At 40.9% G+C, this 16109-nt stretch overlaps 1 protein-coding gene across 1 annotated transcript; it reads right to left on the bottom strand.

The window, feature by feature from the left end:
• Positions 13326–14665, bottom strand: LOC110432694. Its single transcript, XM_021453475.1, has 5 exons — positions 14658–14665; positions 14476–14546; positions 14240–14341; positions 13697–13866; positions 13326–13613 (listed from the first exon to the last, which is right to left on the bottom strand). The coding sequence occupies exons 1-5, from the start codon at positions 14663–14665 to the stop codon at positions 13326–13328; spliced, it is 639 nt and encodes a 212-aa protein (XP_021309150.1).

The following is a 16109-nucleotide window of genomic DNA, read 5'->3' as shown; positions in this document are numbered from 1 at the left end:
GAGCCGAGAGGATAAGGTAGGAGGGGAATTTTGGTCGTCTTGGGCGGGAGGCGCATTGGGGCCCACGTGTCGGTGGCATAGCGTGCGCGCGGAACGGGAAGGTGATGGCGTCTAATTTTGGGACCTGACAGGCCGGGGCCATATGTCAGTGAGAGAATTCATACTATTTTGAGTTTAAACACAGTTTTAGGGTACTATATGATATCAAATGGAAAAACAGTAAGAAGTGAAGTTGTTACACTAATTGAGATCTACTATTTTGGTATTGGTCATTTTGTCAATTGACTTTTTTAAAAAGATTGAATTTTGAATTTGAAAATATTCAAACTTTAGGCACAAATATGTGGTACTTAGTAAGTTCAAATGAAAAAGTCAATAACATAGAAGTTGTTTCACTCAGTGATATCTATATTTTGTATATAGGTCATTTTTTCATCCGATGAAGTGATGGTAACTTCCTTCTCTAATCATACTCATCTCCATGATAGTTTATGAAACTATGAGTGAGATGAGTAAGATTTGAGAACAAACTAACCATCAACTCATCGTATGAAAAAATGATCTATATAAAGAATGTAGATCTTGATTAGTTGTACAAACTTTGTATTAATGACCTTTTGGGTTGAACCCATTTTGAGGTTCAAAATGAGCTTCAAAGTTGCAATTTTTTGGTTGAATCCATTTTGAGTTGTTCAAATTTTGTCACATTGAAATACAATGAAAATAAATGGAATAGGCTGATAAATCAGAATTTAAGAAAAAATTAGAAAAAAAGCATCAGATTCGGAGAAAGTATGTGGGAGGAAAACTTGTTACAATATTTTCACATGAATTAAAAAGAGAAATGATGATTGAATGATGAACTTGCTAAATAGTACAGTATGTAGGGCCCACATGTCATAGACCAAGGGCCCACATGTCATTGCCAATCGGTACCCAGCCTAGTCTGTATATGTGGACAGCGCTGAACTTAAAAAAAATGCACACCCTCTCAACTAGCCGACCAACCCCCCCCCAGCTCGTCGTGCTCCCAGCGTCGGCGGCTAGATCCACAACGACGGCGACCCCACCCAGGCCAGCGGTGACCCAGGCAGGCCCACCCCACCCAGGCCGGCGGTGACCCAAGCCTACAGAAGGAGTGACGCCGGCCACAGCGCTACTGCCGGCGGCCACACAGCGCCGCTGCCTCCACACCGCCAGTGGCCTCCTGCCCCTCCTTCCTCACCATGCACGCCTCTGGCCCAAGCTGAAGCCTTTGTGGCCACACTGCGCCGCTGCCTCCGGCCACACAGCACTACTCCTGCCCCTCCTTACCGGTAAGCAAGCTGAGGTGTAGGAGGATATACAAGTGTTTTGTCGATTTCTATCTATCCATGACGATTTGTAAAAATTTGTCACATATATATGTGCAGGATGAGATGGACAAAAGCTGGGTATACAACAGTGTGCCATTTAGTGAAAGATTTATGCTTGGTGTTGAACAATTCATGGGACATGTCAAAAGTAGATTTAGTGTAGATGAGAAAATCAAGTGTCCATGTAGAAAATGCCTGAACCAAATAGAAAAAAGTCAAGATGAGGTGCAGGAGGATATTGAAATCAATGGTATTTCCAGGTGCTATACAAAGTGGGTTTACCATGGAGAGGAGGATTTTGATGTTGAAGAAGATGATGATGTCACACTAGATGTTGAATATATGTCATGGTATGGACAGGCTCCACTTGATGATGGACAAACTGAAGATGCCATATTAGATGACAGTGATCGGGGAGTTCAAGGTTTGATTCCAGATCTATATACTGCAGCAAGCCATGGTGTCGGTGGCAACTTATATAAGCAAATCATGGAAGAGGCAAAGCGTGAACTTTATCCTGGTTGCACCGAGGAGTCTAGGCTAAGTTTCATTATTAAACTGCTGCATATAAAAGTGTACAATCGGATACCAAATTCTGGGATCGATGCAATCCTTGAGTTGCTTTCGTCATCTCTGAAGAATGTGCCCGGCCTACCTAAGTCCTATAATGAACTGAAAGTTCTACTTCGGAAGCTTGGTTTTGGTTATGAAACTATTCATGTGTGCAAGTATGATTGTGCCCTATTTTGGAAAGATCATGAAGAGGATGACCATTGCCCAGTTTGTGGGTACACAAGATGGAAAGTGAACAAGGAGGGTAGAAAGAAAGTGCCTCACAAGGTCCTCCGGTATTTTCCAATAATTCCACGCCTCCAAAGGATTTTTATCTCCAAGCAGCGGGCAGAGTATGCAAGATGGCACAAGGAAAAGAGAAAACCGGTTGAGAATGAAATGAGACATCCTGCTGATGGAGAAGCTTGGAAAGAATTTGATGATTGTTTCAAGTCTTTTGCAGATGATCCCTGTAGTTTGAGGTTAGCCATTGCTACAGATGGATTTAACCCATATGGTCAGATGAGCAATGCATATAGCATCTGGCCAACTATAGTGGTTCCATACAATTTTCCACCTTGGATGTGTATGGACCAATCCAATTATATGCTTGCTTTGCTGATTCCAGGGAAAAAAATCACCCGGCAAAGATTTCCATGTGTTCATTGTTGACGGTTCTTAAGTATCAATTTTAATTATCAAATAAACATGAGAAAAGACCAATATGCAACCATCACCTAGAATTAGGGTTTGATCTGACAGAATTCCACGAGTTTTGTTGTTTATCTATTTCTGCAGGGGGTTATCAGGAAATAAGGAAGAAAGGCCCACATGTCGGGATTACATTGAGATATCAACGCACCGCACAATTTTACATCATCTAGAAGACTCCAGAAGCCACGAGACCGAAGCGGAGGCGAAGCTGGGCCAGGCCCAGGGCGCCCGCCCTGGAAGCCTGGGCGCCCGCCCCCCTGCTGGAGCCAATTGAGGACTCCTTCGCTCGGGATATTCCACCGACCTATTGGATCAAGAAAAACATAGTACCACCTCGGCTATCGACCCAAAAACGCATAGAAGGGGAGGACTATATAAGCGAGGCCCCCCTGGCCCCTGGAAGACATGAAGAAATTATCATAGAGACTGAGGGGTGCCCTCGAAGGAAAACCTCTTCTCTAATTAATATTTCTTTTTAGGCTTAGCAATCAATGTAAGGTAGAAATAGATCTTCTAGTTTCTACTAGATTGAGAGAGATAGAGTGGAGGTGTAGAGTGGAGGAAGCCCGGCCTGTCGGTGTCTACTCCAAGCTTGTACCTGCGGGATCAAGTTCTCCTAACCCGAAGCTTGCTCCTAGGATTCTTCAGTATTTTGACTTCTAAATTCTAGTAAGTTCTTGTTTTATTGTTCTTATGGTTTATGAGTTTACTTTAATCTCTTCGCGTAGAGTTTAGAGTAATCATTGCTGGCGTAAACGTGGTGTTTAGGCTGGGGTACTCATAGATATTCCCCGACTAGCTGGACTGTGGTAGTAGTGAGGAACGTGACATTTCCGAGCTACCTTTGTAGATCACATCTCGTTAGCAGGAAGGATAGGGTTTATAGGTGCGGGTTGAACATCCTTTGTGGTGTCTAGATTCCGTTAGCCTCCCCATTAGAACAGTAGATCATCCTTACCAAGGTTAGAAGGAGACTACGGTTGCAGTCTTCTCTATTTATCACCCACATCGAAAGACATTCTTTGTGCCTAAAGGGATAGTAGCAATAGATTTGGTTAGTCAGATGCACCCTTTCTCCCAGTGGTAAAAAAAATAAATACGATACTCTGGAAAACCTCCCGGGTGAAATGCTCACCGATATCCGTGCGCTTGCGGATCATTTCCTTATTGCGTTCCCAAATATCAACAAGCATTTCTGGCGCCGTTGCCGGGGAGAAAGACGGTTTGCTGAGATAACTTCGAGTCTTGCTATTATCTTGTATTATACTTTTATACTTTTATTCTTTTATCTTTTTATCTTTATGGATATCTTAAATTCCATAACTATTATTAAATTCTTTGCACCTTCGGAGACCAGCCATAGACCATGGGAGTCAACACGTCCTGCCCCTAATTATGATCTGTGTCCGGAGTTGATTGCAATAGGTCAAAACCAACCCTTTTCTATAGCTGAGGTCCTATCTTTTAATCAAAAAGATAATGCACTTTTAGCTACACCTAGGGAATCTTTTAATTTTTCTATAAATTCTGGTTTAGACCTAGCCCTACAAGACCATGTTTTTCCTAGATATTTTCACATTGGTCTTAATCATATAACCTTTGGTAGAGTCTTTCTTTCTTTATCAGTTAGTAACGGAAGGTATGTCTTCATTCGTGGACATCCTTCTTGTACTAGTCTTCATAGAAAAATCATAGAGATAGAGAAGGAATCATCTCCCATACAAGGAGAGGAAGTTTCAATAGCCGATTTCCAAACTTTCCAATCCCATGATTCGGCTATCCAACCCATCCTTGAGCCTAATAATCTCTACTATGCTCTTTCTCTTGAACCTTCCGATAATCCTATGAATCTCTCTAGACATCCCATGCATAAGAAGGAGGATCGAGAAGAGCAACATCAATGGCTAGAGGGCATTAAAAATTCATGTGCTATCACCACATTTGAGATCTCCAACCCTCTCTTCTTTTCTATTTATAAAAACTTTAAAAGAGCGGTTGTCGATGCATATGTTTATAATAAATATTGCAGATCTCGTCGAGTTAATTGATGGTTTCCCAAGGACAAGCTTAGTGTCCTAAAACAAGCACTTATCAGATTGTAACATGAACTTCTAATTACTTGCAACATTGCCTTGTGTATTGAGCATATAAGATAATTGTAGAAATATTCCTTCGGGTATTCTTGTCACTAACCTTTCTAGGATTGGAGCAAGAAGACCGGATGAATGACAAGCGCAAGGTATGCCCAACCAATCAACATGCAACATTGAATTAAATTCATCCAATCTTGAATTTTGCAAAATTCAAGCTTAGGGGAGTACTTCACATAAAACATCCTTTGCCATGTTGCTATGTTGGTTGTCCTTACCTTTGAGACATGCTCAATTTGTTAAATACTAATCACACTACTTCATCTCCACTTAAGTCGATCTCTATAAATGCCATCACGCTACCTTTGTTTATCCTAGTAACTGTTAGTTTGGAAGTACTGCACATACTTCTATTGGCTTTTAAATTAAGCATGGTGCTTAGGTTAAACAGCCTTCCTTAATCTGATTAGACATGGAGTCTAGTTCGGTTATCGAACTAAAAATTGCTTGTGTAGACATTGGTATATTTTGTGGGACTAACCCCTGCAGGAAAACTTTCAATATCAACCTGGGAAGTCCTGAGATAAACTCACATTGGAGATAAAGAAAGTGACACATGAAGTTTAACAATTTGCACAAGAAAGACGTAGCTCATAAGAGATGATCCATGGAGGGAGCCACAAACACGATGCACAACCGCTAGAAAGGAAAGCTTCAAGGTGATACTGTACCATCACTCTTCAAAGGTAACATCTTAAGGTACTTGACTATCCTTTTATAAGTTTCTCCTTGGTTCTGGCGTTCACATAAATAAAGAGACAAACATGTATGATTTATAACTCTAAATTAACCAACCTAACTGATTCAACATGTTTAGTCCCTTAATCTTTGTTCTTAGTACTACCTTCGTAATCCCACGCTCCTAAACATATAAGCTAAAGTATTGCACATTCAATCTTTGGAAGATAAAAACAAAACATAAATATAGATGATTATCTTTCCATTAGGTTGAGCCATCTGATCTGACAAATGCTACACTCATGATCCATCAACTTTGTCTTGCTCACTATGCTTAAGGTTAGAAAAGAACAAATACACTTTTGGTTCTGTTGGTGTTTTCCACCAACAGAGCCCATGCACTTGATCTCTGCCTTGTCTCTATGAGCAGGACACATTTTGAGAATCATGAAGGCGTTTTACAACTCCCAGATTCCATTAAGTGAAGAACCGGGATCTACGAGCACAAACACAATGGAGATCAGACACTTAGTTTCCCAAAGGAAATATTAAAGAACCTTTGTGTCCAAGTTGGTACCTTGTACACTCCAGCAAACTTCGTGGTGGTAGAGACTGGTACTGAGAAGAGGGCACCCATCATCTTAGGGAGACCATTCCTAAACACCAGAGCTGTCATCTACGCTAATGCTGCCAAGATCAGTCTCTACATCAAGGGGAAGAAGGAGACTTTCCTTCAAGAACAAGACTACATAAACTTCAGAGCAATCCCGACATGAACCAAGGAAGAGGAACAACACGAGGAACAGGAACAAGCAAATGTGGAACCATGCCCCTACAACCAATATATATTTAGCTCCAGATGATTTTCAGAACATTGATATGGGAGAAGACGAGTACGATCCACCCATCATCCTTGGAAGACCATTCCTCAACACTATCCAAGTTATCATTGGAACCGGAGAAGTCCACGTGTATTTCCTCTCTGAGAAGGTACGCCATTACTTTAATGATTCTAACTATATAGTTGAAGATTCTAAGCAGGTCAGGACAAGAAGAAGACGACGCAACCGCAACCAGAGGAGGCAAATCATCAAGGACGGATGGGCAGACTACGAAGGAAAAGTTGTAAGGTCAGAAGACGTTGAGTTTAAACAGAATTATCCAGAGGAGACCGAAGCACCAAGTCAGGTGTGGAAAATGAAGATAACTATACATGAAGAGGAGGCGCTGCCGGAAGTACCGACTACGCCACCCAACGAACCTCAGGATAATTGAGAAGGAGGAGAGTCCCGTTCGGAGGACTTAAAAACACCGAACGCCTTGCCAAGAGGTAAACTTGGTAGTTATCCTTTCCCTTTCAATTATTTCAAGTAGTTCACTTAGTTAATTAAGTTCTAAACAGAAAGTAAAAATGTGAAAAACAGTAAGCCCCATGTGAGGATACGAGTGGCATAAAACCCATAAGTACATTCACTGTGGTGGCATAAAAATAAAATAAAAATATTTTTCTGCTTTATAAAATAAAAATATAAAAACAGGGAGTAATAATTATTAAGGAGTCTCAACATGATAAAGGCTAGATATTTATGCTAACACTTAATCAGTTCGACAAGCTTTGTTGTCTATTTGAGCTCCACAGAATCTAAGAATCAAGAAGACTGGCAGACGGAGGATATTCTAATCGCTGTCACAATGCTGCTGACTTTCAAATACACCTCTGCCACCTGCTAGCTACATCAAGAGAAATTACGTCAAAATTCAGCTTGGGGAAGAGCACCCCCATTTATCTCGATAAGTATTTCTATCTATCTTTATACTTATATTATTTTAGAATATAAATATACATAACTATGAAAAACCAAATAAAGATTTTATGCTTATATATATATATGTCTTTTGCTTAGTGTGTTTAATAAATAAATAAAGTGGCTATGCTAATCTGTATCTAAATAAAACTCAAGCATGGAAATGATGAATAGTTGCTCTGCCTAATTTGCATATTTGAAGTTTCCTCTCAAGTTTAGACATAACTGTTATAATTTAAAGCTTGCTCTAGATCAAAACTTATGGGATGAAAACTTGATCTGAAATCTAAGTTGTTAACGGATATGATATGGGAAGGTTGAGCTGCTGTTTATCTATTTCTAGAGATGCTAGAATTCTGGAGAATTTTATCTTTGAAAATCTTTAAAATGTTGCATGATGAGTTCCTGTATGATGAGAGTTTAAATTCCTACCAAAGCCATATATACATGCTTGCTAGACTTCGAGCCACACATTTACTTTTTACTGCTTATGAGCATTGAGTGTGGTCAAGCTGTGTAGACCCTTAGGAGCTTGTCATGTGGTTAAATCAAGATTCACTTGCACGTTCACTCATACATGCTACTTCTACTCCGGAAGTACCATCCACATATATCCATACATTTCCATCTTCAGAATCACCCAAAAATATTCTACTCCTAATCCGGGAGAGAATAGCCAAAAATAATTTTCCTTGTGTAATAAATGCCTCAAGATCAATAAAGAGTATTATTATGTCTTGTGTGTCTCTACTTTATTTTTGTGCAAGAAAGCAGAAAATAAGTATGGGGGAGATCCCTCGACATGCTAAACACACTCCGACTACACCACTCCATGATTCAGGTACACACTCTGCACACTTTACTTCATACATACATTTATTTTGGATTATGCAGATTACTGTTTCCGACATGATAAAATAAAAAGAGTAAAATATTTCTAATCATGATTAATCTCAATCTGTGATATTTCCTGAAAACTTGCAATTAGTATAAAATCATTTTTAAAAAAATCCTGTGTTACTTAAGTCAAGATGGAATATGTGATGGTAGAGTATGAGTTTCTTATTCTTGATATCATTGTTGCGTGGAGAATTTATTTCAAAATATTCAAATTTCTAGCTACCATCCTCAGTGTTTTATATGCCTGATAAAACTGAAATATTAATTATGATTATAAAAGCTATCTGCTCTGTATTGAGTTTGTTCAAAATGAGTTAGACCCTTGTTGAGAGATTTATCATGCTCCCAAGATCAAGACACTATTTCAGTAAGATTCACTCTTCCGAAGTATTATTGCATTAGAGGCATGGGCTATGCAAAAATAGAGATATTTCGAGGAAATAAAAAGGAGCAAGTGCTCGACAACCTCGCAGAAAAAAATGGACAAGTGTCCGGCAGTAGAATTAGAGGTACCTCGGTATCCACTTAAAAAAAAATTGAAAAAAAATGATAGCCCATGGTCCCTCTAATAAGCAATATGCCAGCAAGAGTTGACAAAGATTTTAATTTCCAAAGTCTTTGATCTAAGAGTATGACATTCCCCTCCTCGGATCCCGTTTTGATCAGGCAATAAATGCAAAGTAAGTATGCTTGAGAATTTTTGCAAAATAAAACAGCCTCAGTGAGATATATAAAAGATAATGAGTGATCTGAGAGAACCTATGAGGATCAAAAAGGTATGCTAACTTTCTTTCAAAAAATATACAAAAACTCCAAGTGACAGGATTGAGAAGAAAGGATCTTTACTCTTAACCATATACTTCCCTGACTACAGTACACAGTGGAATTTTAACACCCTGCAAATTATATAGAGAATGTTTTAAATGTTTATCCCAGATATTGTTCTTAACCATCCTTTTCTCGAGGACGAGTAAAAGCCTAAGTATGGGGGTATTTGTTGACGGTTCTTAAGTATCAATTTTAATTATCAAATAAACATGAGAAAAGACCAATATGCAACCATCACCTAGAATTAGGGTTTGATCTGACAGAATTCCACGAGTTTTGTTGTTTATCTATTTCTGCAGGGGGTTATCAGGAAATAAGGAAGAAAGGCCCACATGTCGGGATTACATAGAGATATCAACGCACCGCGCAATTTTACATCATCTAGAAGACTCCAGAAGCCACGAGACCGAAGCGGAGGCGAAGCTGGGCCAGGCCCAGGGCGCCCGCCCTGGAAGCCTCGGCGCCCGCCCCCCTGCTGGAGCCAATTCAGGACTCCTTCGCTCGGGATATTCCACCGACCTATTGGATCAAGAAAAACATAGTACCACCTCGGCTATCGACCCAAAAACGCATAGAAGGGGAGGACTATATAAGCGAGGCCCCCCTGGCCCCTGGAAGACATGAAGAAATTATCATAGAGACTGAGGGGTGCCCTCGAAGGAAAACCTCTTCTCTAATTAATATTTCTTTTTAGGCTTAGCAATCAATGTAAGGTAAAAATAGATCTTCTAGTTTCTACTAGATTGAGAGAGATAGAGTGGAGGTGTAGAGTGGAGGAAGCCCGGCCTGTCGGTGTCTACTCCAAGCTTGTACCTGCGGGATCAAGTTCTCCTAACCCGAAGCTTGCTCCTAGGATTCTTCAGTATTTCAACTTCTAAATTCTAGTAAGTTCTTGTTTTATTGTTCTTATGGTTTATGAGTTTACTTTAATCTCTTCGCGTAGAGTTTAGAGTAATCATTGCTGGCGTAAACGTGGTGTTTAGGCTGGGGTACTCATAGATATTCCCTGACTAGCTGGACCGTGGTAGTAGTGAGGAACGTGACATTTCCGAGCTACCTTTGTAGATCACATCTCGTTAGCAGGAAGGATAGGGTTTATAGGTGCGGGTTGAACATCCTTTGTGGTGTCTAGATTCCGTTAGCCTCCCCATTAGAACAGTAGATCATCCTTACCAAGGTTAGAAGGAGACTACGGTTGCAGTCTTCTCTATTTATCACTCACATCGAAAGACATTCTTTGTGCCTAAAGGGATAGTAGCAATAGATTTGGTTAGTCAGATGCACCCTTTCTCCCAGTGGTAAAAAAAATAAATACGATACTCTGGATAATTTCCCGGGTGAAATGCTCACCGATATCCGTGCGCTTGCGGATCATTTCCTTATTGCGTTCCCAAATATCAACATTCATGCAACCTTTGATAGAAGACATGATGACTCTGTGGAATGGTGTCTCTACTTTTGATGCATATGAAGGCAAAGAGTTCAGCCTGCGTGCAGCGATTCTGTGGGGAATCAATGACTATCCTGCATTAGGCACCATGTCAGGTAGAACCACTAAGGGTTACTTTGCATGTGTGCACTGTGATGAGAATCCATGCTCCGAATGTCTGAAAAACAAAATTGGATTCATAGGACATAGACGGTTCCTCCCAAGCGACCATGTTTGGAGGAAAAATAGATCTTTCAATGGCCACCATGAAAATAGAGAACCACCAAGGAAATTTAGTGTAGATGAGGTTATGGCAAGGTTGGATGAAGTTTGCTATGTTCCTGGCAAAAATCCAGATATGCCGAGATCAAGAAAACGACGTCGTGATGGAGAACCAGTATGGCATCTAAAGGTTAGCTTGTATGATTTGCCATACTGGTCAAAATTGAAGCTACAATACAACCTTGATGTTATGCACATAGAGAAAAACATATGTGAAAATATTTTTGGTTTACGCTTCTCAATATTCCAAACAAGACAAAAGACACAGTTTCTGCTCGAGTAGATTTGGAAGAAAGAGGTATAAGAAAAGAGCTTCATTTGCTAGATGACAGTGGTAATACATCCTCCAAGCCAAAAGCTTGTTACGTTCTAACACCAGAAGCTAAGAAGAAGTTCTTGCAATTTGTGAGCAATGTTAAGTTTCCAGATGGCTATGCCTCCAATATATCAAGGTGTGTCAATATGGAGGGAGCAGGTTCAATACATGGGCTGAAAACACAAGACTGTCATATACTATTGCAACGTATTTTACCAGTTGGCCTTCGTGGTTTGGTGAGAAAAGACATATATGAAGTAATTACTGAATTGGGTAGTTTTTTTAGACAACTTTGCTCAAAAACTGTAAAGGTTGATGCACTAAAAAAGCTGAAGGAAGATATTGTGCTTATCCTTTGCAAGCTAGAGAAAATTTATCCACCTGCATTCTTTGATGTCATGGTTCATCTAGCAGTACACTTACCTGATGAGGCACTTCTTAGGGGACCGGTGCAGTATGGATGGATGTATCCCATTGAGAGAAGATTGGGCACCTTTAAGCGTTTCGTCCGCAATAAAGCAAGACCTGAAGGATCTATTGCAGAGGCATACACTGCCTATGAGTGTATGACCCAATGCTCAACATACTTTAGTGACATCATTAATAGGTTCACTAGGCCTGACAGGAACTTGGATGGAGACACCTCACCCAATGGTTTTCTATTTTTGGTCATCGTGTTCACCTGGTGGGTGCTTCAAAATTTCAATATGCAGAAAAAGACTATGACTCCATGGTCTGGTTTGTTCTAAATAACTGTGAAGAGGTTGATGAATACAAAGAGTAAGTAATTGCTCCAATTCCATTGCAGCCAACTTTAGTCAATACTTGTGTCACAAAAAACTAATTATTTTCATCCTTTTTCAGCATGTACAGGGCACAATTACAACAAGAAGAGGTCAATGATGTTGAAAAAATGATGTCAACACAATTTGCTGCATGGTTTGAGAATCATGTGTGTGCAACTTCTACAACATGACTAAATAACTTATGATACACTACATTCTGAAACTCACTAACTCAATATGTTTTCATCATGCAGATTACTAGATTGAAATATGAAGGCACCACACATGTTGATGAAGACTTATACTCACTAGCATGCCGGCCGGATCCGAGAGTGCGTTCATACACAGCGTGTATAATCAATGGGGTACGGTTGCACACTCTGGCTCGTGACGAACACAGGAAGACACAGAACTCCACCATCAAAAGTGCAGGTACTCATGGTGATCACACAATTGACTTCTATGGGACAATCACGGATATTATTGAGTTGAGTTACAGTAACAACAGCAAAGGGCGTAGAACTGTTATCTTATTACGGTGTGAATGGTACAATTTAGAGGGAAGGACAAACCAAATGAAAGATGATGGTTATTTCAAGAGCATAAACACCCAAGGCCGTTGGTATAAAAATGATCCTTTCATTATAGCCACAGATGCTACACAAGTATTTTTCTTGGAGGATACAAAGTTAGGTCCATGTTGGAAAGTGGTACAAGAATTTGGCCACCGACATTTATTTGATGTTCTAGAGACCGGCACAAACCAACCCATCCATGAACAAGTTCAGATGAGATGTCAAGAGGCATACCAAGGGGAGCATAGTGGATTGAGAGATGGTGCAGTGGGAGACATTCATCCAGACTTGGATTTGTTGCACTTGGATAATGAACCAGGCAGCCCTATTAGTAGACACCTCGTGGACAACATCCGCTGACAAGACCATACAACTAATGGTGATAACACACAAGGTGATGAAGAAGATGAAGATGACACCTACCTTGAGTACCATAGTCCAGAAGAAGGCAATACTTCAGGAGAAGACAATGATGATGAATAACCTTTGCATTTCTAGAGACTTTAGAAATTTTGTTGTTGTGTATTTCAATTATGCTACTACAATTGTATCAAAATTCTGAATTTGTATGACCTTATATGCAATGAATTTGTTTTCAGTGGATACTAGATATATCATGCAAGTTACCCAGATTCTTTCATTGAATGGCAATCTTTCATGACAATGAAATTGTCATGGAATGCCCAGATTCTGTCATAAAAAGTATATATTTTGTCACAAAATGTATAGGCTGGCATAAAGATGCACAGTCTGCAAAAATTTCATCCCACACAACTAAATCATCATAAGCAATTGATATCTTCATTTCCAACATACATCACAAACACACAGATTCCACAAGAGCTTGAATGCCCTTACTTCCTAGGAAGAACACATACATCCACCACAATGTTCATTACAACTTGTTCTTCAATAGTACAACTTCAACACAAAAGCCAATACATCATCAACATTGCCTACTTCAGCACAAAAGCTACAACTAAGAAGATGGCAACCAGCAGGACTATTGTTACATTCACACATCCACACATGAGACAAATGAAGCTTCCCATGCCTTCTCTGTTCTTGCTAACCATTTCTTGCACCTTGTTCAGATTTTGCTCCAAGCTATCAATTTTTTTCACAAGCTCAGGAACCTCGGTTGTCAAACCTGCTTCAATGGTGGAGGATGCTGATGGTAGATGTCCATTATCGTGAAGGTACACCACATATTCTTCATCGAACCAAAACCTATCACATGTCCCCTACATCCAAATTTGAGCAAAGTCAACCACTGCAAACAAGAATAAAATTTGGGCAATGCAAATTAAACAACCACTTTACTTACATTATTATAGTTCTTCCTAGGACACTTGAAAAATCTCTTTCCAACATTACTCCCGTTCTTGGTATTAGCAGCAAACACTCTCACATCCTTGCAAGTTGGGCACACTATCAACGGCAATCTAGTCACTTCATCGATCGGCGCCTCCAGATCGACGCCAATCGGCAAACTGCCTGCAGCAACAATAGCAAGGGGCCTGGGTTCTACAACATCTCTAGTTGCGCTTTGGCGCCTACTACGCACAGTTGATGATGAGGCCTGCGACATGATCCCTGATTGATGCACATGGGAATGATTAGCAACTATGATGCCAATAGAAATATGTACACGGTTCAAAAAAATTGAAATATGAACAGGGAGGGCATGAGGGTGCCGCTGTCGACCAAATTAAAGGGGATGAGGAGGGGCATGAGGAAGTGGGGAGTAGGAGCACGCCCGCGTAACAACCTGATTTCGTTGTGGCGGTCACCGGAGATTCGCGCTCCTTCAGGCGGCCTGCGGGCAGCGGAGCTCGTGTGGCCTCCACCCAGACAACCACGCCCTGACCTAGGGAGAGGGAGAGGCAGCTCCACCTGGATCCTGCCCAACGCCGGCCGTCCAGATCCCGCTGCCCGCGCGCGCGCCGCTCGCCGCCCTCCGCGCTCGCCGCTCGGGGAGAAGGGGAAAGTGATTGCGGTCAACTTGAATGGGGTACGGTCCACCACAGAGATATATTTACATTCGGGCCAGTCATTTTTTTAATAAACATAAAGTGACGCCGCCAAATCATCACATAAACATACCTCTAAGCGTCATAAAAGCAATATCGTCTACCGGCTCCTGGCGCCAGGCAATATGTGACGAATTTTCATACCTTTATGTGACAAATAAAGTTGTGTCGTCATAAAATTTTCTTGGCCTCACGAAATTATGAAGACCCTAAAAGTACCGTCATATTATGTGATATTATATGACGATAACAGACCTCGTCATTTCGCATTTTGTCATAGAAAGACAAATTTCTTGTAGTGTCAGGAAATAAGAAGAAAGGCCCACCTGTCAGGATTACATAGAGATATCAACGCACCGCGCGATTTTCTACCATCTAGAAGACTCCAGAAGCCACGGGAAGAAGGCAGAGGCCGAAAGGGGCCAGGCCCAGGGCGCCCGCCCTGGTGACCTGGGCGCCCGCCCCCTGTTGGATGCCAATCAGGACTCTCTTCGCACGAGATATTCCACCGACCTATTGGATCAAGAAAAACATAGTACCACCTCGCCTACCGACCCAAAAACGCATAAAGGAGGAGGACTATATAAGAAGACCCCCTGGCCCCTGGAGAAGACATGAAGAAATTATCATAGAGATTGAGGGGTGCCCTCGAAGGAAAACCTCTTCTCTAATTAATATTTCTTTTTAGGCTTAGCAACCAATGTAAAGTAGAAATAGATCTTCTAGTTTCTACTAGATTGAGAGAGATAGAGTGGAGGTGTTGATTGGAGGAAGCCCGGCCTGTCGGTGTCTACTCCAAGCTTGTACCTGCGGGATCAAGTTCTCCTAACCCGAAGCTTGCTCCTAGGATTCTTCAGTATTTCGACTTCTAAATTCTAGTAAGTTCTTGTTTTATTGTTCTTATGGTTTATGAGTTTACTTTAATCTCTTCGCGTAGAGTTTAGAGTAATCATTGCTGGCGTAAACGTGGTGTTTAGGCTGGGGTACTCATAGATATTCCCTGACTAGCTGGACCGTGGTAGTAGTGAGGAACGTGACAATTTCGAGTTACCTTTGTAGACCACATCTCGTTAGCAGGAAGGATAGGGTTTATAGGTGCGGGTTGAACATCCTTTGTGGTGTCTAGATTTCGTTAGCCTCCCCATTAGAACAGTAGATCATCCTTACCAAGGTTAGAAGGAGACTACGGTTGCAGTCTTCTCTATTTATCACTCACATTGAAAGACATTCTTTGTGCCTAAAGGGTTAGTAGTAATAGACCGGTTAGTCAGATGCACTCTTTCTCCTAGTGGTAAAAAAATAAATACGATACTCTGGATAATTTCCCAGGTGAAGTGCTCACCGATATCCGTGCGCTTGCGGATCAATTCCTTATTGCGTTCCCAAATATCAACAAGCATTTCTGGCGCCGTTGCCGGGGAGAAAGACGGTTGCTGAGATAACCTGAGTCTTACTACAAGCTTGTATCTATACTTTTATCTTTTCTTATCTTTTATATTCTGTATTTATTTTCTTTACCCTTACCTTATGGAAAACCAAAATTCTAAATCGATCCATGAGTCTGCAATCCCTTCAGTAACTGACCTTTTACCATGGGAATCATCACAGCCTATCCAAACATCCCAGTATAAGTTAAGTTCTAGGTTGATTGCCATGATTCAAAACCTATCTTTTTTGGAAAAGGAAGACGAAAACCCTTACCTTCAT

The sequence above is a fragment of the Sorghum bicolor genome, chromosome 2 (genome assembly GCF_000003195.3).
Source record: "Sorghum bicolor cultivar BTx623 chromosome 2, Sorghum_bicolor_NCBIv3, whole genome shotgun sequence".
NCBI classification, from domain to species: domain Eukaryota; kingdom Viridiplantae; phylum Streptophyta; class Magnoliopsida; order Poales; family Poaceae; genus Sorghum; species Sorghum bicolor.
This window is presented reverse-complemented; position numbering and strand designations above follow the sequence as displayed.